We start from the raw sequence: 22,786 nt of genomic DNA, 5'->3' as shown, positions 1-22,786 counted from the left end.
AATAAAAAAATATAAAAAAAAGAAAAAAAATGAAGAAAATATTAAGAAAATCAATATAACCAATATTATTTATGTCATTATCAATCTTAGATGACTTATATCTGGATGTAATTATTAAATTTTTGAATTATATAATACTAAACATTTTATTTTAGTTTTTTAGGTAAAAATTGTTTTTCAATAAAAATTAAAACTATATTATATCTTTAAAAATTTAATCTATAATATATTAAAATAAATAAAATTATATAAAAATAAATATATTAAAATAAAAAAATAAATCTATATGTAATATATATGTATTACATATATATGTATTACTTTGTTATTCATATAATTTATTTATAATTTAACTAATAGAGAAAGATTTAATAGTAAAATTTAACATTAATTTTCAAATAAAACTCTATTAATATTTAATAAATTATAAAATAAATTTCAATTTCATATGTAGATATTTATAGAATTATCCAATACTTGATCAACATATAATACTGTTCTACGCTAGTTTTTATTTTTTTTATGAGATATTAATTATAAATTCCACTAATTATAAGTTAATTACATTTTATTATATAAATTAATATAATACTAAAATATTATACTTTAAAACTATACTTTAGAATAGTTTTTTAAGTAATTTTTTTCAATTAAATTAATTACTATTATTATTTATATTTTAATTTTTTAAATTTTCAATAGTAATTAATTCATATTATATTATTATAAATTATCTATATCTTTATATATTATATAAAAATTATCTATATCTTTATATTATTTTATATATCTTATATATCTTTTCAAGATCAAAAATCATTTGTTTTATTATTGTTTTTCTTTACATTATCATTATCACATGATTTTTGACGTTATAACATTATATATATATATATATATATATACGTACATGTTGTTATTTTGAACATGGCTGCGGTGGATTGTGAATCAAAAGACGACAATACGACTAATTTATCGGAAACACTGGTATTTTCGAATGAAACAGTTAAAACGATCGAAGAACATGAAACATCAGGAATACCTTTACAATCATCTTGGACATTTTGGTTAGACAAGTAAGAAGATTGATATTTTTAAAATTCTAAAAATTGAATCTATAATAAATTAATTTTTTTTTACTTTCATTCTTTCGATAAATATCACGAAATATGCAAGCAATATTTCTTTTTTAATATCATGAAACTATTAACATTATGAAAAATTTTTGTAAAAATTTTCAAAAAAATAAAATAATGTTATTAAATAATATCAATATTGTTTATTTATAACAATATGAATTATCAATATATCATATATCAATATAATAATCAATATAAAATTTTTGATAAAATTAATAATTGAAAACTATTATTTTCTAATTATTCTATAAATTATATCTTATATTGTTCTTTTAAAAACTATTTTAGAGTAATTTTAAATACTTAATAATGTAAAAAAATGTAATTTTCTTTATGCTTCTAGTTAATTATATTGTAATAATAATTTAGACATTGAGATATGTTTTTTGAAATTCTTAAATAAGAAAATTATTATTTTTAATTATATAATATGTATATGTGTACTCATAAAATATAATCTTGTTTAAATATTATATTTTTATTTTATTTAATGTATACTTTAAAATAATATTTTTTGTCTTTTTGTTGTTTTATAAAAACAAATTTGCTGAAATGTAATCCTGAAAAAATTGAATCATTCTTTGCATAGTGTATATAGAAAGTTCTAAAGAGTTGGTAAAATTGACAGAGCTATTTCTGGCACAACTGTTGAAGAATATAAAGAAAATTTAACGAAGATTTATACTGTGAACACTGTACAAAGTTTTTGGGCTGTTTTCAATAATATACCAAATGTTAGTGCTGTACAAGTAAGTATTTTTTAATATATTTTTTTATCATTAACATAAATATACGAACATATATAAATTATTTCTATGTCAGGTCAGATATAGTTATCATTTAATGAGAGACGAAAGATATCCATTATGGGAAGAACCTGTCAATCAAAATGGTGGAACATGGAGACTAAAATGCCATAAATCTGATACTGTAAATATAAAATTTTTTTATTATAAAATTTCTTATTATATATAATATTTTTTATATTATATATATTAATGTAGGAAAAAATATGGAAAGAAATAGTGCTTGCAGCTATTGGAGAACAATTTGCAGAATGTGTTGCAGAAGGGGATGAAGTTTGTGGAATAACTGTATCTATTAGAGATAGAGAAGATCTTGTTCAAGTAATAAAACATTATAAATTAAAAAAAATTATTAATTGATATAGACTATATAAATTATATTACAAAACTTTCTTTCATTTCTTTTTATTTTTTCTTTTTAGATATGGAATACAAATGCTACCTTAGCATCAAAAGCTACAATTTTAAATAAAATCCATTCTCTCTTACCTAATGTAAACTTTTCTGAATTTTATAAACGTAAGTTTATTAGAATTATTTTCATGTATCTTTGTTTTTTATTTTAAATATATTTTCATTTTAGCTCATCAATCACATCATGCCTATGGACGCCGTTAAGAAAAAAGTTAACATTAAAATATTATTTGATAAATATGAATTTATAAATAAAAATTTAATTATAAAAATGAAGATCTATATAATTGTGTAAGAAAATTTCTGTACATTTATATATGTAAAAGAATAATATACATTTTTAATTTGTTGATATTTAATCATTTATTAATATTAACTACGTATGTTAATCTTTTAAGAATATAAAAAGAATATAAAAATATAAAGTTCGCTAAAATTGTAATTTTAAAATGTCAAATATATTTTTATATTTAAAAATATATTCCTATATATGTATAATTTAAATTTTATTTCATTCCAAAAAATTTCCATTGATAATTTTTGTCGATTTTATTAGAGATTTCTATTTTATTTTTTATATTATTAGACAAGATATTGCATTGGAATGCTAATAGAATTGTAAAATAATTATATTAATAAATTTCTTTAGATGCATGACATGATATTCGTTAACACTTGTTGATCATTTATAATTTATTTGATTCATATTCGAAAATTAGTGATATACGTACTTATTTGATTTCCTTTAAATGTATCATAATAAATATTAATATAATAATATTATTAATATTAATAATATAATATAATTAATATTAATCAAAAAATAATGCGAAAAATAGAAAGAATCATATATATAATATTACAATTGAGAAAGTATATAATATTAATTTTAATATTTTAGTATATCATGAAAAAAAAGCGACATGAAATTTCACATACATTGGAAAATAGATATTTGAATCTCTTACACATCTATAAAATCGAATCATTATCCAACTAAACGGTGTTATTTTAATTTTTTATGGGTTGTCAATATTTCTATATTAACGTCAGTGAATGAATATTTTGAAAATTAAAAAGTTTTTCATTTTTGAAAACTATTAAATTAATTTTAAATTGTATTTAAATTATTTATTATGTTTTATATGAAGATATTTATCAATTTATATCATTTACATATAGATATTTACTATCAATCAATTATATGCCTTTGTATTTTATATTCTCTTTTCATATTTTTTATTTCATATATTTGTAGAATTATAATTATTTCTTATTAATATATTTCATATAATTTTTAAATATATTTATATAATTTACAATTTTTAAACACAATATTAATAAAAATTAGAGAATAAGTTTCTGAAAATAGTAATATGATTATGGTAATAAAATATATTATAGTAACATAAAATATATATATTATATATAATAATAATAATAATAATCATAATAATCTAATAATAATTTTAATTTTAATTTTAATTTGATTTATGCACAATTTCGCGAATATACTCAAGCATGCACAATACATGTATATGTAAAAATCTTAAAAAATAAAAAATAATAAAAATAAAAATCATTGAACTTATTTTATTTATATAAAAAAAATTGTTTACAATTATTTGTAAATTTATATAAATTTTTTTCATTTTGTATATTGTATTTAATGTTTTAAAATGAAAATATAAAAAGATATATAATGTTTTTATTCAATATTTTTTATTCAAATAGAATACTGTTGGTCCTTAAAATCTCAGATTTTAACGAATACATGGAATTTCCTAAATTCAGATAAGATTTGCGTAGGCAGATTTGTACACGTGATCAGACGTACTGTTACGTATCTTTGGAATTCGAAGTTTAACGTGAAATTTATTACATTTATATGTAAAACTTGATAGGATAATTTGATATTTAATCTTGTCCTATAATTAATACGACGATAAAAAAAATCGATTGAATCTTCTTGATAAAAATAAATGGAATGGAAAAATTTGTTTTATATAAAATTTCCAATTCATATTTAATTTTTTAATATTTAATAATTTAATACCTAATACAGTTCACATTTTGCTAAAGATATTTATATTTAATCAAAATTATTATCCTAAAGAATATATTTGTATATTAATTTACTATAATAATATTATTTTAATATTAAAGTTAATATTTTATTTTAATTAACCAATGAAAAATAATTATTTATAAAATGGAAAAAAATAACTAATTTCTAATTAATTTAGAAACAATTAAATTGATATTACTTGATTCAAAGTTATTGCATACTAAAGCACAAGATATTTTATATTATATATATCTTTTAATATATACTTATGCAAAAAAGATTAAACTAATCATAAATAAAAAATTAATAATCCAATAAAATTTAGAGAAATTTAATTTTTCTTATACAAAATAAAGATAGATAAATTATTTCTGCATATAAAATAATTTTATTTCACAATAATTTAATATAAATATCTGCAACAATAATCAACTCAGAAATCAAAGAAAAAATCTTTATTAATTGTATTCTAATGATGAATTTGCAGATAGATTTTTAATATACTAGTACATTGATGAATGATAAATTCAATTTACTCTTTTAAATTTTCACAACTTTTAAATTTTCACTATATCAAAAAGATATATATATATACATAAAAAAATATCAATTCTTAAATATTTTTAATTATATTGCGATATTCATTAATCAATCCTAATATTGTTTCAGAAGTAGTAGTTCTGCATTCCTTAGTGGCGCCACATTCTCACATTACCAAAAAATTCACGCATAATTATTTCGCATACCATACCGTTACTGACAACAAATCATAACTCATTTAATGCTTTGTGACATCATTTTCCCCATACTGTGCCATTAAATCATTGCATTTTTTTTCATATAAATTAATATAGTTTTTATACATTCATAAAAATATACAAATATTTTCATGGCGCCACATTATTAACCTATCATGATATATTAATATTTATTCTTTTTTTTATTTAATATATAAAAAAAATCATATTTTAAACCACAAAATTATATGATATATTGATCAATTTATTTTGATTATAATTTTTCTAATATATTAATTGATTTATTTTGATCAATCATAATTCTATGGAATATTATAGTAATTCGTTAAATTTCTTAAAAATCATTTAATAATTTTACAGTTATTATAATATAATTTTATAGATTATTTTAGTATTATAATAATATTATGATAGTTTATATTTAAAAATTAAATATAATTTTTTACTTTTTGACTTTGATATTATTTACAAATTATTTTATTCTATATTAACATTTGAAACTGATATCACTACAAATCGTTAGAAAAATGCTAAATATCTGGTAACTATTATATCAATCAAAACGAATTTTATATTTCGCAATCTCGAATGATGATCCAATCATTGCAATGAAAAGTAGAAATGATTTTTATAATCTTTTTTAATACACAACTTTTTGTTGTGTATTATTGAGATTAAGATTTGTTTTTATATTTGTTCTTACTTGTTCTTGTCATGATAAATGAATTACATACATTTTGATACGATTAGCATGAAATGATACTTTTATACATCAATTTATTTATTTTTTATAAAATCATTTATAAAAATAAATAAAATAATTTTATTTAAAGAAAATAAATTGCCCAAATATATACTGCATATAGTTTCATAATATATATACATTACATATACATACATTATTATTACAGAATATTATAAAAAAAATTTGTATAATATATACAATTTATATAATACAAAAGTATAAAAATTTTTTATATATTTATATATGTAATATATACATTACATATTTATATATGTAAATGTTATATTCCATTTTTATTCTAACAAATTATGTTTTACGTTATATTTAATAAAAAATTACATTCTTTAATATGTATAAAAGTGAGTAAAAGAAAGTTCTAATTTAAAATTTAAAATTCATGGTACTGAATGATTTGAGAACCTCTGACGTAGATTTATTCTTGTAGAATCCGAATGACATAATAGTTGGATGACTGCATGTTGACTGCTGACTGTTAAATGTGCAACAAGCTTACGAGATAATCAAGATTACTCTGACGACGCTGCTTGCAGTACAGACGCACATTCGCATTACCAACATTTATAATTGCACAAATAATGCAAGGTTCCTTACTTTAAATTGTATATTTATACTACTATAAATTTATATGAAAAAAAACTTATATGAAAAGCAGTATTTCTTCAGTTAACAAAAAAATGTTATCATCAATATTTGACATGCTTTTAATTTTGAGGTTATCAGTTCTGTTCAAATTATTCATCATTTTAAAAAATCTTATAGAGATTATTTTGAAAAATTATAATTTAAATTATATATATTCCATATATTTTTTCTTATGAAGATTTTTTAACAAAATTTATTAATATTGATAAAAAAAATATAGTAGATTGTTTATCTTAATATTTATTTTATATTTTATACATTATCAATCGTAAATAGAAAATGAATTTGCTCTTTCAAATAATATTATTAGATTTCGGAATTAGATTATAAAAAATCATCGATATCTTTTTTATGGCATAAATGAAGAATCACTTTATTTGAATTACACATTTCATTTTCTTTTATGTTGAAATTTTTTTGTTGAAATTTTTCCAAAAAAATTAATTTACAATTCGATTATTGATCTACGTCATATAGATCTCATATAGAATAGTTATATATTTTTATTTTCCAGTAATTATATATTTTTTTTATAGAAAAATAAATTATATGATAATCATAATGAAACAAATTTTTTAAAGTAAATATTTTAAAAAATATATTATGCAAATATATAAAAATATATTCTTACAATTTTAAAATTTTTTTAATTTATTTTTATATTACTTTTTAGTAATATTTATATTTTTAATGTTTTTATTATTTTAATTTTTTATAGTATAATAATCGTATATTTTTTAAAAAAAATTTTGAAATCTAAAATGAAATGAAAATTCTAGCATAACCAAAAAATCGGATAAGCAAATTGTTTTCATTTAATTTCTTTGATCAAAAATTTTTTTATTATAATTATACAAACTTTTATTCTATTATATATATCTATTATATATTATGTCTCTTATGCAATGTAACTTATTAAATATATAAAATATTTCAAATACATCAAAGACATGAAATTAAAGACATGAAGAAATTAATATAGTTGTTTCTTTTTCATTTTACTATATTAAAATTTTTATTATATTTAAAATTTTAATAAAAATTCTGAAAATTTTATTATATGATTAATAAAATATAAGAAATAGTAATTTTTTTATTAAATGAAAATTTTTATTAATTGGATAATATCCTATAAGCACTAAAGAATAAACAATGAATTGTGTTCCTAAAAGTAGGAATGGGGAACTTGTTGCTTTGTAGACGTTACTGGCATACAGAACATATAACACAGATTGAAGAAAAGTCAGTAGTCAGTTTGTAAAGATCATTCAATGTAATTCGATTATTTTGTCTTGTGTGTTTATTTAAATCCATGTGTATTTTATCCTGTATTATTCCCGTTAATAATTGATTCATTAATAAATATTTTTAATTTTAAAATTTATTTCATCCTTAAAATTATATTCAAATTATAAAAAGTGTTTTTGCAAAGGTTTTTTTTTTTCTATGAATTTCTCATCAGTAATATTAGTATAATAAATTAAATTTGCTAGATTAATAATACGTGTTGAAAGTGAATTCATACTTTGAAAATATTGAAATAAAGTGAAACGAGACAAACATGAAGAATTTGAGAACTGCTATGCTATTCGTCGTTGTCCTCATATTGGGACGCCATGCCTTGAGTGCCACTGCTTCTGCAATTCCTATGTGGGAATTCCTCTCGAGGGGTGAGAAAGTAAGTATTGTTTTATCATAATTAAATTTATAGTGCGTACATTTTTTTCTGAAATTTCTTTTTGTTAAATTTTTAGATATTATATTTAAATTTTATATTATATCGACTTATTATTTATTTTTATTTAAAATAATCAATACAATCATTTGTCTTTTTTTAAAAAAATATATATAATTAAATATTTTGCTTTAAAACAATTCATATTAGAATAATTTATATACAATATCAGTAAAAACAGATTAAATACAATCGACTATATGAAAATTAAGCATATTGAAAATTTTTTTTATACATTTATATAATTTATTTGAATATAATTATATAAGTATTCTTTGATAATTGACTTTTTTTTATAGAAACAATTTTGAGAAATAATTTGTGAATGGTTTTGTTATTGTTATTTGTGATTTAAATTTTTTGCTTAATTCTAGCAATAAAAAATTTTGAAAAATTTTTTTCAATAAATATAAATATAAATATAAATATAAATTTTCTATTAATTTTATGATACAATAAAATTATTAAATATTTAGAAAATAAAAAAATAATTATATATGACTGAATAGTCATTTATTTATTTTAAATAATCTTAAAATTAACATGTTTTAAAAATAATACATGAAAAAATAAAATAAAAATAAAAATTTTTTATGTATTATTTTAAATAAAAAATATTATATTTATTAATTATAAATATTATATTATATTTATTAAAAAAAATAATCATTAATTATTATTTTAAATGAAATTGTTACTTTAGTAAGATAAATATATTTTTTAAATAAAATAATAATTTATAAGAACATTAAAAAAATTAAAGAAATAAATATAAGAATATATTAGAATAAAAAAAAGAAAGAGAAATGTAATATATTTTTATTCTATATATATTATTGCAATATAAACATAACTAAATGTGTATAAATAATTTATTAAAATTATACAAATATAAAAACAATACATTTTAAAAATGTACATAAATAGATATATTTAAATTAAATATTCATATTCCGAAAAAATATTATGATAAATAATTATATATATTAAATAATTATTTAATAAATAATATTATTAAATTAATTATTTTAAAAATTTTATTTAATATTAACAATAGTTATTATATTAAAAAATTTGAAAATTATCAGTTTGCTTTTAATTTTATAATTATTCTATAATTCTATTCTAATCATAAACTTGATAAAAGAAAAAGATTAAAAATCAAAAGACAGAATATAATAGTACTGAAAATTCATTGCAAATATTTAAAAACTAGTATACATACTCATATAAAAGAAATAGTTGTTTAAAATGATTTCTACATCATATTTAAAAATCATCGAAATCGAGAACATATTTTCCAAATTATTGAATTTAAATTCAAAATATATAACATTCCTAAATTTTGCATATCTATTTGAAATTATTTATATAAAGAAATTATTATATTCATTTTCTATTTATACTAATTATTTATCGAATGGTTTTCTATTCATATCAATTTTTTTTAGTTAAGAAATTTTTTAAAAGATAAGATTTTTTATAAAATACTTCTCTGTTAATTACACAGTAAATTTAAATACTTCAGATTAGATCGGAATCGTGTGTGCATATGTGCGAGTATGTATATATTATTTATATATATGTATATATTATTTATATATATTTTTATCTATCATATATAATATATATATATAAAAATTTATTCTTTTACTTATATATATATTATATATATAACTTGAAATTAAAATTTAAATTTATATATTAAGTAATATAGTCTTAGAAATAATAAATATTTTTTTATTTTGTATATAACTTTTATCTATATATAATAAATTGCAAATTCGATCTTTTTCAAATAAGGTAGAGAAAAAAATAATTATTAGCAAAAAAGTTAATAAAAGCTTTATAATTTTAAAATAAAATTTTTATCAGGAATGAAAAAAATAAAAATTTCAAAGATGAAATAATTTATAGGTATATATGGATTAGTTTGTTACAAGATTGTTTTTATAAAAAAAAAATTTTTTTAAATTTTATCATTATACAAATAAATTTTTCAATATTTTCTTTTCAATCGAAAATATTTATCTATTATGATTACAATAAATTTTAATGGATTGTAAAAGATATATTTACAGAAATGTCATTAAAATTAAATTCTAGATTGAATCGGAATGTCATCGTACAACCATAAATGAAACCAAAATATATGTATATCAATTATTGTATTTTACATAGATGTATCACAAACAAAAACATGTTTCGCATGATAAATAACATTTCTCGTGACGAAAAAAAAAAAAGACATGTATCGCAATCAAAATCCAATACGTGATGTATGATACAGGCTATGGCACGCATATATATTTGTTTGTTATAACTGTATCCAATATCCTGCGTGTTACACATTGTCGAGTTTCACCGGACGCGCATAGAATGCATTTGTCATTACCAAATGGAAAACAGCTTTCGCGATGATTAACAGTTCATACAGACAAAAATATATTCATTCTCTGTATTGATTCTAACAATTTCATTGATTCTAAATAATAATAATAGTATTATAATTTAAGAAATGATATAGTTTTTAAAAATTTGAATAAATATGAATAATTTTTTAATTAAAAATTAATCTCGAAAATAAGATTCAACGATTTTATTATTTAATGATTTAATGATTTTATTAGAAACTAATATTTAATTGAGATTAAATGAAATATTTTCTATATCATTATTTAATAATTAATTTCTTTTGTAATATATATTTATTTTATTTAATATTCAATGAAAATAATATTTATTTAGAGATAATGTATAGGATATTTACTTTCAGATGAGTTACTTGTTAAGAATATTCAGCCTACAGGTGGCCAAGTACTGTATGGATTCTTCAATGCCAGATTGTAATAAAAATTTATTGCTTACCGGGATAAGGAACTTAGGTAACATGGAAAATAATGTTCTTGATAAATTGGATCCGTATCAACGTGACGCGAAAGGACTTAGTAAGATCTGCAATTTCATTATGAATGAAACATAATAATAAAAATTAATGATATTTTCGTTAATTTATAATTTCTTGTTTATAGTTTGGCGTGCCATGATAAAAAACGCATATAATACAAGAGTCGCTCACAAGCCAGATGAATTTTACTTCTCCGTCGGAACAGATTCATTAGGTATATATTTTGAATTAAAATAATAAATTTTAACAAAAGAAAAAATTTGAAAAAATTAAAATTATTAGTTTTAGTTTTATTCAATTTCAGAATCTTTTTCTTGATTTCTATTTAATTTTGCATTCTGAGATTATTTTAATTCCTAGTTTTGTTTTTCTGAAACATTAATACAAATCAAAGTTCTAATTGTCAAAAAAAAATGAAAGATTATATTTAAATAAATATTTCTTTATAATTATATATATATTATAATTTATAATTATAGTTTATAATTATATGTTTATAATTATATTTTAAAAAAAATTCAATAATAGAAAAAATTGAAAAAAAATAATATAACTTCAGTTTATTTTTTTTTTTTTTGAAAATGAAATTATGCATTAAATAATGAAATCAATACATTAAATGACTTATATTTAATTATAATTCAATCCTTATATATTACTATTATATATATTATATATATTCTTTTTTTACATAAAAAATTCAAAAAAAAGAAAAATATTATAATTAGGAAATTTTATCTTTATTTAAAAAGATATATTTTTGCAATCAAAAATTTTTCTGCGGATAATATAAAACCTTGATTTTTTTAAACTTTTACGTGGATATATTATAATATTTAATAAATTTAATGTTATTATTATTCTTACAATTCTAATATTCTATTCTATTATTCTATTCTATTCTATTATTTACAAAAATTATAAATATAATAATTATTTTTATATATGATGATGATGATGATAGTGATAATGACAATAATAATAATAATAATAACAATAACTATAATAATAATACATTTTAAGATATAGATATAATTAAATATATAATTAAATATAATAAATAAATTAATATATATTTATATATTTAAGGAATAAAGAACATATTTATTTAACATATTTATTAAGCTAATATGAATTCAAAATCGGATTCCATATTATCCATATTATAGGATAATATAGGATTTTACATTACAGTAGCAGTAAATTAGTTTTAAAAATTTTTTCATATTTATAAACAATTAAAAAATTTATTAAATTTTTTATTACAATAAGTAAATTACTATCAAACTAATTTAAAAATATAATAACACCATTACGAATAAAGAAATAAAAAAATTGATATATAAATTTTTAAGAAAATATATAAATATTATTAAGAAAAGATTTTTTGATTTTATGAACATATTTAAGTTATTATAAAAAAAATATTCTATTATAAAATCATACATATTATCCAATATTAATTTTATTAGGGATTTTCAATTTATCAGCATTATCACGTTTTTCTCTATTAATTAAAAAAAAAAATGTCGTAAAAATCATAATAACGAAATGTCAAATTACGAAAATTGTTCATTGTTATAAACATAAAGAAATCAATAATTGTTTTACATGTTTTATTTTCGTAGTCTAAATGAATGAAAACATAAATACTATGAGAAAGTTTCAATTGTACATGTCCCATTAGAAAGTTTTTTTTTTCTTCATTCGAATGAGATCACATTTGATAGCTAGATGCTTCTTTTCAATTGGACCAACTTATTTAACTGCACTTTCACCCAATCATTTGAATACATGAATCAATGGTTTAGAATGGTTTTTTTGGATGTCATAAAAATGTTATTTTTTAAAAGATTTGAGATAGAGATATTATATTTATATAAAAAGAAAAACAAATAAATAAATATAATCTCTTTTGCATTTACGTATTATTTTCGAAAAGATTTTATTGAAAAAATTATTCAGCAAATAAAAAGAAAAAAGTACTATATTAAGCTAATATGAAAATATTGAATTATAATGCAAAGGTCATATAAGTAAAAAGAAAAATAACTTTCAAATCACATATATTTAAGTTAAATCATAATCAAATCATACAAATGTTAATTAGAAAAAATTAAATGGCTATTTAATATTAAATTCATTTAAATTATTAATAGATTCGTTTTTTTTAATAAAATTAATAATGACGTTAAAATTTAAAGTTATCTTAAAAAATGATTATAAATATATAAATATTATAGTTTTGAAACAAATAATGAATGAATTTTTTTTAAATCTAATTTTTAGAGAATAATTTATGATTTTAAAAATCATCAGAAAAAAAAAATATATATATAGTATATATATATGTGAATGTATATAATGTATAATGTAAAATGTATATATGTTTATGAATGTATATAAATAATATGAATATATATAATAAATAATAAAATATAAATGTTATGAATATATATAAATAATAGTATATGAATGTTTAGTGAATATATATAATTTATACAATGTATAGATTAAGTATCAATAAATGAGTACTTACAAGGATTAAAAAAAGATTATTATGGATCTTTATTCGGATATTATTTCGTATTATATATGAAGAATATTGAAAAAAAATTTAAAAGAATATTTGTGGCAAATTTATAATCGATTTTTTAAATTGTCTTGAAAAAGATTGTATAAATTGCATCATAAATAATAAGCATTATTTTAAACAATGTTTTTGTTTTAATTTTTTTTATTTTTATTTATTTCAATTTTTTAACAAAATTATTTATTTTATTTTTTTTTTTTTTTGAAAATTATAATTAAATTAATTTATAGTGTTAAATGAAATTATATTTTTATTATTCTTATTTTTCAGTTATCAGTGATAGCGATATAAATGGTATTGGAGAAGAAACAATGACAACGCGTGATCGTGTTCAATTATCTTCTAAACACGCTGGTCCCTTCCTGGTCGGACCAATGGTAATTCGAGTATACCCGGATGGTCGACCAGTTGCAGAAGATTTGATGCGTCCTCTGCCTCGAGACGAAGATATGGAAGAATTCAGACATTCTCAAATACCCTCATTTGAAAAAATGGAAACTAATAAAGATATTTTCTTCGAAAAACAATTAAAAGAAAGCACACTTATAGAACCTAATAATCATGGGTTGCCTCAAGAGAAGATTGTTCATCTTCGAAATAATCATTCACTATTTAAGAGACGATTACCTCAAGAAATAATTGTAAAGCGTAAGATACGGTATTATTGAATAGTATCTAAAATTTAAATTCATTAGATAGTATTAAAAATCTTCGTTGTGAATATTTGTAAAATTCATCGAATATTTGAGTTCTTAGAAATAATGAAAATGGAATGTTTAGTGAAAACTTTCCTTTAAAAAAGTTAGAACTATTAGAGATGTGTAAATAGTTAAAATATATAAAAGATAAAAACTAAATATTTAGTTATTAAATGTACTTAGAAAATTTGAAGATTTACTGGTATAAAAGATAATATTTTTTTCAGATATAATGAAGTCATACTTAAAATATTAATTTATATTCAACAAAATTATTGTTATTTTTTATAGTTTATATTGCAAAATATTTCATTTTTATGAAAAATTTTTTATAAAAAATGGTGTTAATGGTTGTTTAAATGTTAAATAGAAATTAATTCTTGATGTAATATTTAAAATATTTAATCATTTTAAAAATGATTAAGTTTAAAAGTAAAAGAATGAATAATATTTTTTGATAATTTTAAATATTAACATTATTAGATAAGATTTTTATAAAAATTACCGATAACAAATTTAAAAAGACTGCTTTTAATAATGGTATTAATATTTTATATGAATATTAATCACATAGTCTCCAAAAACATTTAATATAGAATATAATACTTAGAAAGTTAATTGACGATTGGTCGACACTAAAATTGTTTATTTTTGTTGCAGCTTTTAGATTTTATTTAATAAGTACATTATACAAAACATTATCTATATTTTTATAGATTGCTGCATGTATTTTTATAAAAAATGTCGATCATGAATATTTTCCATTATTTTATTACAATTATTACTATATGTTTTCCATTAATTTATTATTTATTTTATCATTCTGCAAAATATCATTTAATTTTACATTAATTCCATTTATAATTTCACTCATTTTTAAGTAAAATTCAAATATGCATGAAATTTAGCAATAAACATGAAAATTAAAAAATAAATAAAAAAATTCAATTTTTTTCTATTATATGAGATTTTTTAAAATCTCAATTATATTTTCAATGTTTTTATTTGTTTTTAAAATATATGTCTTTGTGGTATATGGGAACTTACCTCGCTAAAAAATTTATTATTTTTCATGCTGAGTGAATATACATATAAAATTCATACAGTATAATATTAAAAATATATTTTCACACATATATTGAAATTTATGTTGAATATTTTATTTGACAAAATATATTTATTGTAATTGTATAGACAAATTTGAACGACGAAAACAAATTGATTTGTAAATATTTGTATAATTTGAGTTGTTATATTTTATATATTATAAAGATTTGGTATATAATATTTACACTTTTTATATATTTTAAAATGTATTAAAACTTTCATTAAAATATTTTGATATTTTGTTCAAAATATACTAATGTAATATAAAAATACAATAAAATTGTTTATAAATTTTTATAAAATTTGATTTAATATTAAAGCATTGATATTTGATTTGAAACAAATTATTTTTATTTAATTATTTTAAGAAATTTGTAATCTTTTTTCTTTTTTTTTAAATAAGTTCTATGAATTAATTGAAAAATGTTAATTATTTTTATAATTTATTTATTATTATAGATTTTTATTTTTATTTATTATTGAGAAAATATTTAATCAAAATGAAAACAGCACTTTAATATCATTTATTTCACAGTTATTTGCCAATCTTGTTTGAGTATAATCAATGCTTCGACTAAATAAGGCAAGGGCGGAACAAGTATTTCGATGAAAAGTTTGGGGGGGGGATACAGCAGATACGAAGAAGGCATTGAACTGATTCTGATTGTTGAATTTTTTTCAAGTATTATTTAAAAAAACATACAAAAGAAAAATGTCTTATGAAACAAGTAAGTGATACATTAACATTTTAACTATTTTTTGTGTTTTTCAAACAATTTATTATTATCTATTTTATGTGAATATCGACTTATTCAATTTTCCGGTCTTATCTCAAGCCAAATCATAACACTTCAAATGCATCCACATATGTACATGTCATGATAGATGTGTATATGTCATGATAGAATAGATTATAATTAAAATAATTATGAATTTTTAATTATGAATTTTTTTTATATATGATTATATATACAGAATTCATTATATATCATTCATTTGCTATTTTTATCGAATTTATCGAATTAATTATTTTTTAATAAATTAATTATTTTTTATTTTTGAATATATATATATTTTAAGTAGATATATATCTTTATTATTAAAATTAATATTTACAATAACAGTTAATATCTTGTCACATTGAATTCAATTTATAATAATAATATGAAATGAAAAAAATGAATGATAATCATCATAAAAAATATTTTAACAGCGTATTATTAAATTAAATATTTGATATATATAATTAAATTTATAAAAATAGAAGAAGCAGAATAAATCTTCACTTTTTAGTAAGAGAATTAAGATATTTTTCTATTATGTTATATGTTTTAAAAATTTAATTATAAGCATTATTATATCTTTTCTATCTCTTATTCTATCTATTATATCTAATTATAATATATTTTTTTCAATATAAATATGCTTAATTTTATTAACTAAAATTTAATCAAAAATAAATTATCTAAGAAATATCAAAAGCAAGCATAATTTTAAACCAAAATACAGAGTTTTGATGCTTAAAATAATTTAAATTATTGGACTTATGCCAATGAATCAAGGAAATATATTTTAGTTCCAATTAGAAAATGTATTATACAATTTTCTTCAAATTTTATGAATTTTATGAAGTAACATTAATAGTTTATATTTAATAAAATTTTTATTTTATATGTATTAAATTTTATATATATTGTTTTCTTATAATATATATATATTATAAGAAAACATTATTTTAATCTTATATTTGCAGAGTACATATTTGCTACATTACCTAAAACACAAAGAGGACAACCTCTTGTATTAGGATGTGATCCTAAAGGAAAAAATTTTTTATATACTAATGGTAATAGTGTAATCATTAGAAATATTGATGTAAGTATAATAAATAAATAAATAATATGTATATATTTTTTATACAATATTATATACATATACATATATATATAAATTTTGCATTTAAAAATATCTTTAAATATTTTAATAATTTTTCATTTTTAGAATCCAGCTATTGCAGATATTTATACAGAACATTCTTGTCCAGTTAATGTTGCAAAATATTCTCCAAGTGGATTTTATATAGCATCAGGTGGTATGTATAATTATAAATAAAAATTTATTAGAAATTAATAGATAAAAACATAATAGTAATTCAATAATAACTCAACTAATAAACACTTAAAAATATAAACATTTTTTTATTATAGATCAATCAGGTAAAATACGTATTTGGGATACTGTTAATAAAGAACATATTTTAAAAAATGAATTTCATCCAATTGGTGGACCTATTAAAGATATAGCATGGTCATTTGATAATCAACGTATGGTAGTTGTTGGAGAAGGAAGAGAAAGGTAATTTTTTATGTGAATTGAATTATGTGAATTTTTGAATTGTATTATTGAATACAAAAAGTGACAATTGTTAGTTTCTTCTAGTCTATTTTTTAGAAAAATAAATATTCTCCAACATCAACAAAACATGTTATAATATCAATTTTAAAGATAGATTTTGAAGATAATATAGGAAATGTATAGGATTATTAGAAAAAAATAAATAATTAAATATTTTACTTAAAAAAGAATGTTTTTTATTCAAAAGAACTGAGACTCTTCTGCATTCACTAGTATAATTTTAATAATAAATATATTTCTATAATATATATCTGTAATAATTTTATTTAATCTTTAATTTTAGATTTGGTCATGTGTTCATGGCAGAAACTGGTACATCTGTAGGTGAAATTTCTGGTCAAAGTAAACCTATTAATTCATGTGACTTCAGACCTACTAGACCATTTAGATTAATCACTGGAAGTGAAGATAATACTATTGCTGTTTTTGAGGGACCGCCTTTTAAATTTAAGTATGTATATGAAAATATCAATAAATCAATTTACTATAAAAATTTTTATTTTTGTGTACAAATTTTAGAAATAAGTAATTTTGTAAAAAAATATTTGAATCTTATTTATTATTATTTATTTTATTATTATTATTATTTATATTTGAATATTTTATTTATTATTTTTTTCAAATTATTAAATAACAAACTGATTTTTTAAATTTTTCTATTCTATTTATAGTAATTTTTGTACAAATTATAAAGATAATTTTAAAAAATTTCATTGAAATATTTTTGAATGTTATTATTATTAAATATTATTATTAAATATTCAAAAAGTTGTGAATATAAGTAGCATTCTTTATCTATAAAATTAATAAAATTCAAGATATAAAAAATTAAAACTTTTATTTAAATGATAAATTTTTAATAAAATAAATAATTATATATATACAGAATGACCAAACAGGAGCATACTCGATTTGTTCAAGCAGTGCGTTATTCTCCTAGTGGTAATTTATTTGCATCTGCAGGATTTGATGGCAAAGTATTTATTTATGATGGTATAAACTCCGATCTAATTGGAGAAATAGGATCACCAGCTCATCAAGGAGGAGTATATGGGGTAAGTAAAAATTAAATCTTTTAAAAATAAATACTTTTAAATATACTAATAAATATACTAATAAAGAATACACTTATTTTTTGATAAAAATTCTTCATACAGGTGGCTTGGAAGCCAGATGGTAGTCAATTATTGACTGCTTCTGGTGATAAAACATGTAAACTTTGGGATGTAGAAACTCGTTCTTTGATTAGTGAATTTAACATGGGAACAACAGTTGATGATCAACAAGTATATAAGCTTTCAATTATATAATACAATTAATAATGATTCTGAAAAAAATAAAAATAAAATGAGATAGAAAATTAATTTTTTTTAGGTCAGTTGTTTATGGCAAGAAAAATATTTGCTATCTGTATCTCTAAGTGGTTTTATTAATTATTTGGATGTTGATAATCCTACAAAACCACTTAGAATAATAAAGGTATAAATAATTTGAATGCATAATAAAAATGTTTTTATAATATAAATTTTTAATTCTGCACTTTTTTAGGGTCATAATAAACCAATAACAGTATTAACTTTGAGTCCTAATAGAAGTACAATTTATACTGGATCTCATGATGGATATATTACTAATTGGAATGCAAAAACGGGAGAAAATAATCGTATTCAAGGTCATGGACATGGAAATCAAATTAACGGAATGAAAACTACAAAGAATTTGCTTTATACTGCTGGTATCGATGACACATTAAGATTAGTTGATATTGATACAAATATGTATACAGATACAGTTATAGTTAAATTGGATTCTCAGCCACGTGGTTTAGATATTTATAAAGATATAGTTGTAATTGCAACCATTCGACAGGTAAAGTTATTTTATTTTAAATAACTAATTTAATAAAATTAACATTAATTAAACATAATTAATAATTATGTTTTTCAGATAACTGTTACACAAGATGGACGAAAGATATCAAATACATCTATTGATTATGAACCATCTTGTATATCAATTAATCAAGAAAATGGTGATATAGCTATAGGAGCCACATCAGATAATATGGTATAATTACTTATATTAATTTATAAAAATTTATGTAAGTATATTTTACGAAAATATAATGAATTTTTTACATAATTTTTAGCTTCGTATATATGCACTATCAGGTACAAATCTAACTTCAAAAATGGAATTACAACATTTAGGTCCAGTTACAGATGTTGCTTATAGTCCTGATAGCAAATATTTGGTAGCTTGTGATACAAATCGAAAAGTGGTTCTTTATACTTGTCCAGAATACAAGGTAAAAAAAAAAAAGTATTGATGAAAATTAAATTAAAAAACAATTAATTTATCTTTTCTATAATTTTCTTATATGATATAATCTTATATATAGAGCGAATCACAATGTGATTCAAAAATAATATGACTATTTCAAATATAAACTATTTATTGTATAAAAAAATGTTTTTGTAAAAGTGGATAATGATAATTCTTAATTTATTTTTATATTATTTAGATATAGAGAATATTAATATATTCGAATAATTGAAAAAATCTTGAAAATCTATTCTAAAAATCAAAACAAATATAAAAATGGTGACTTATTTATTAAATTATAAACAATTTAAGTTTGCATTACATTAAATGAGATGGAAATGGCAGTGTGAAACAGTGCTATCTTATTTTCTTTTTGTCTTGTTTTATTTAATATAAATATCAATTTATTAAATAAGTTTCAACTTTTGTATACTAAATTTTATATTTATTTTAATTTTTAAATTCAATTTTTAAAATCAACCTTCTAAAAATATTTTCAAATGTATAATATATTAATAATAGTGTATAATATATTAATACACTATATAGAAGATATATGAAAATAATCTTTGTTTTGTTTAAATAAAATCATATATATATTTAATAAATTTATTAATTAAAATTTTGTAAAATTTATGAAAGATAAAAAACATACAAACTGATATATAATTTTTGTTCATTTTCTTATATTTTATGGTAAATATTATTAAATGTTAAATAAAATTAAAATTTTTAAACTAAAAATAAAATTAAATAATTCTTTATTATAAATGATTTAATAGATATAAATGATTTAAAATGATTATCTATTTTGATTAATTGTATTAAAATGAAAAAATGAAAAACTTATTGAAACCGATAACATTTTTTTATATAATTTATATTTTTCGAAATAATTATGTGCATCATATATGTATAATATTAAATATTAATTGCTTTTAATTTTGTTTTTAATACTTAGTAAAATTCATTATTTTCACTAAAATTTATATTAAATTTATTGACATATTTTATATTTTTAATGCATATATTAAGATTAATATCTAACAAAATATCGTAATTGCTATATTATATATATATCCATTTTTTTTAACAATTGCTTCTTCTAAATGCTTATTGGATTTTTAGAGGGTGAGTATTTTTGCTTAAAAATAATTTTTTAATTGAAATTTGATTAAAAAATTTATTAAAGAATATATAATTTTACAGCTTGCACATAATAGAGAATGGGGTTTCCATAATGCAAGAGTGAATTCTGTAGCATGGTCTCCTAATTCCATAATGGTTGCAAGTGGTAGTCTTGATACAACAATTATCATTTGGAGCGTAACAAATCCAGCAAAACATACTATTATTAAAAGTAAGTATATATAAAGTACCATTTCTTTTTGTGTTATTTTATTTTTATAATTATCATATTTTATTTTAAATACAATTATCAAAAATAATTTTGTTTTAGATGCTCATCCCCAAAGCCAAATAACACGTTTAGTTTGGTTAGATGAGGAAACATTGATCTCAGTTGGTCAGGATTGTAATACTAAAATATGGCGTATAGAACAGATTTAATTAATAGTTTGGAAGATATGTTTCTTCTTTTTAAAAGAGCTTCATTTTTGAATGCATTTTATTTATTTTGTAGTGAATGAATATTGTATATTATATTATATTTTTTAATATGATTTTCGGAATTAATTGATCAATCTGTATTTTGATTTTATATTTGATATATCGAAATAGTCAAAACAAGTACATAGTATATACAATCGAAATTGCTACAATGTCTTTTTACATTTTTGCGCTGTGTCAATTATAAATAACATTTTTTACATACAATTATTTTTTAGATATTTACAATATAATGAAAATATGTTGTCTTTTTGATTATTCAATTTTTACTAGGTGATTGTAAAAAGAATTAATTATGAAAAAAAAAAAAACATCAAAACGGGACATGTCTAATTGTCTACTTTGTCTTTATTAAAACATCTTAACGATAACAAGAAAACAATAACAATTCGAACACTAAGGGCTTTAAGGAACGTGATCACGCTTTTTTTAAATTATTTGTACACTTAAAACAACATAATCAAGGTTACTATAATTTGCCTTATTCTTAATCAGTCTAGTACTGAATATTTCTTAAAAAGTTGAGGTACATAAGTTTTCATCTTAAATCTTCCACTAATTTATTTTTATATGATAAAATATTTAATTTTTATATTTAAAGATTTTATATGTAAAGATTAAATATTACATTAAAAATTAGAAAGGATCATATAAATTGGGAAATAATCTTCATATATTTTTGTTTTAATTTGTATTATCTATCTATATGGACTTTTTTAATTAAATAAATAATGATATGGAGTGTACCATTTGAACAAGAAAACATTTTAATAATTTTACAAT

General features: G+C 18.4%; 3 protein-coding genes across 4 annotated transcripts; all 3 read left to right on the top strand.

Annotated features, from left to right (window-relative positions):
- The first annotated feature begins 888 nt into the window (after positions 1-888).
- Positions 889-2,778, top strand: LOC122716830 (eukaryotic translation initiation factor 4E type 3-like). The gene is made up of 6 exons (XM_043940267.1): positions 889-1,076; positions 1,768-1,888; positions 1,962-2,069; positions 2,144-2,266; positions 2,368-2,464; positions 2,529-2,778. Exons 1-6 carry the CDS (start codon positions 928-930, stop codon positions 2,561-2,563), a joined length of 633 nt encoding a protein of 210 aa, XP_043796202.1. The 5' UTR covers positions 889-927; the 3' UTR covers positions 2,564-2,778.
- Positions 2,779-6,358: 3,580 nt separating this feature from the next.
- On the top strand, positions 6,359-14,616 carry LOC122716808 (rhythmically expressed gene 5 protein). 2 transcript variants are annotated; one of them, XM_043940224.1, is made up of 5 exons: positions 6,359-6,533; positions 8,140-8,271; positions 11,105-11,276; positions 11,361-11,450; positions 14,100-14,616. In XM_043940224.1, the coding sequence occupies exons 2-5, from the start codon at positions 8,155-8,157 to the stop codon at positions 14,495-14,497; spliced, it is 777 nt and encodes a 258-aa protein (XP_043796159.1). In that variant the 5' UTR covers positions 6,359-6,533; positions 8,140-8,154; the 3' UTR covers positions 14,498-14,616. The 2 variants fall into 2 exon arrangements, with proteins under 2 accessions (XP_043796159.1, XP_043796157.1); XM_043940222.1 differs by having other exon boundaries at positions 6,362-6,533; positions 8,087-8,271.
- Positions 14,617-16,229: 1,613 nt separating this feature from the next.
- Positions 16,230-22,761, top strand: LOC122716777 (actin-interacting protein 1). The gene is made up of 13 exons (XM_043940152.1): positions 16,230-16,362; positions 17,388-17,509; positions 17,636-17,726; positions 17,842-17,989; positions 18,333-18,500; positions 18,936-19,104; positions 19,207-19,335; positions 19,424-19,528; positions 19,598-19,918; positions 19,997-20,116; positions 20,199-20,357; positions 21,584-21,734; positions 21,834-22,761. Exons 1-13 carry the CDS (start codon positions 16,347-16,349, stop codon positions 21,941-21,943), a joined length of 1,809 nt encoding a protein of 602 aa, XP_043796087.1. The 5' UTR covers positions 16,230-16,346; the 3' UTR covers positions 21,944-22,761.
- The last annotated feature ends 25 nt before the right edge of the window (positions 22,762-22,786 follow it).

Source organism: Apis laboriosa, unplaced genomic scaffold, assembly GCF_014066325.1.
Source record: "Apis laboriosa isolate Shangri-la unplaced genomic scaffold, ASM1406632v1 scaffold49_cov149, whole genome shotgun sequence".
In the NCBI taxonomy this organism is placed as follows: Eukaryota; Metazoa; Arthropoda; class Insecta; order Hymenoptera; family Apidae; genus Apis; species Apis laboriosa.
This window is presented reverse-complemented; position numbering and strand designations above follow the sequence as displayed.

Bases quoted from the DNA above. Each gene is read 5' to 3' on its own strand.
- LOC122716808 (XM_043940224.1), top strand. From the start codon at position 8,155: ATGAAGAATTTGAGAACTGCTATGCTATTCGTCGTTGTCCTCATATTG. The intron at 8,272-11,104 runs GTAAGTATTGTT...ATTTACTTTCAG, and splicing joins TCCTCTCGAGGGGTGAGAAA to ATGAGTTACTTGTTAAGAAT. The intron at 11,451-14,099 runs GTATATATTTTG...CTTATTTTTCAG, and splicing joins CGTCGGAACAGATTCATTAG to TTATCAGTGATAGCGATATA.
- LOC122716830 (XM_043940267.1), top strand. From the start codon at position 928: ATGGCTGCGGTGGATTGTGAATCAAAAGACGACAATACGACTAATTTA. The intron at 2,070-2,143 runs GTAAATATAAAA...ATATTAATGTAG, and splicing joins AATGCCATAAATCTGATACT to GAAAAAATATGGAAAGAAAT. The intron at 2,465-2,528 runs GTAAGTTTATTA...TTTTCATTTTAG, and splicing joins CTTTTCTGAATTTTATAAAC to CTCATCAATCACATCATGCC.
- LOC122716777 (XM_043940152.1), top strand. The intron at 18,501-18,935 runs GTATGTATATGA...ATATATATACAG, and splicing joins GGACCGCCTTTTAAATTTAA to AATGACCAAACAGGAGCATA. The intron at 19,919-19,996 runs GTAAAGTTATTT...TATGTTTTTCAG, and splicing joins TAATTGCAACCATTCGACAG to ATAACTGTTACACAAGATGG.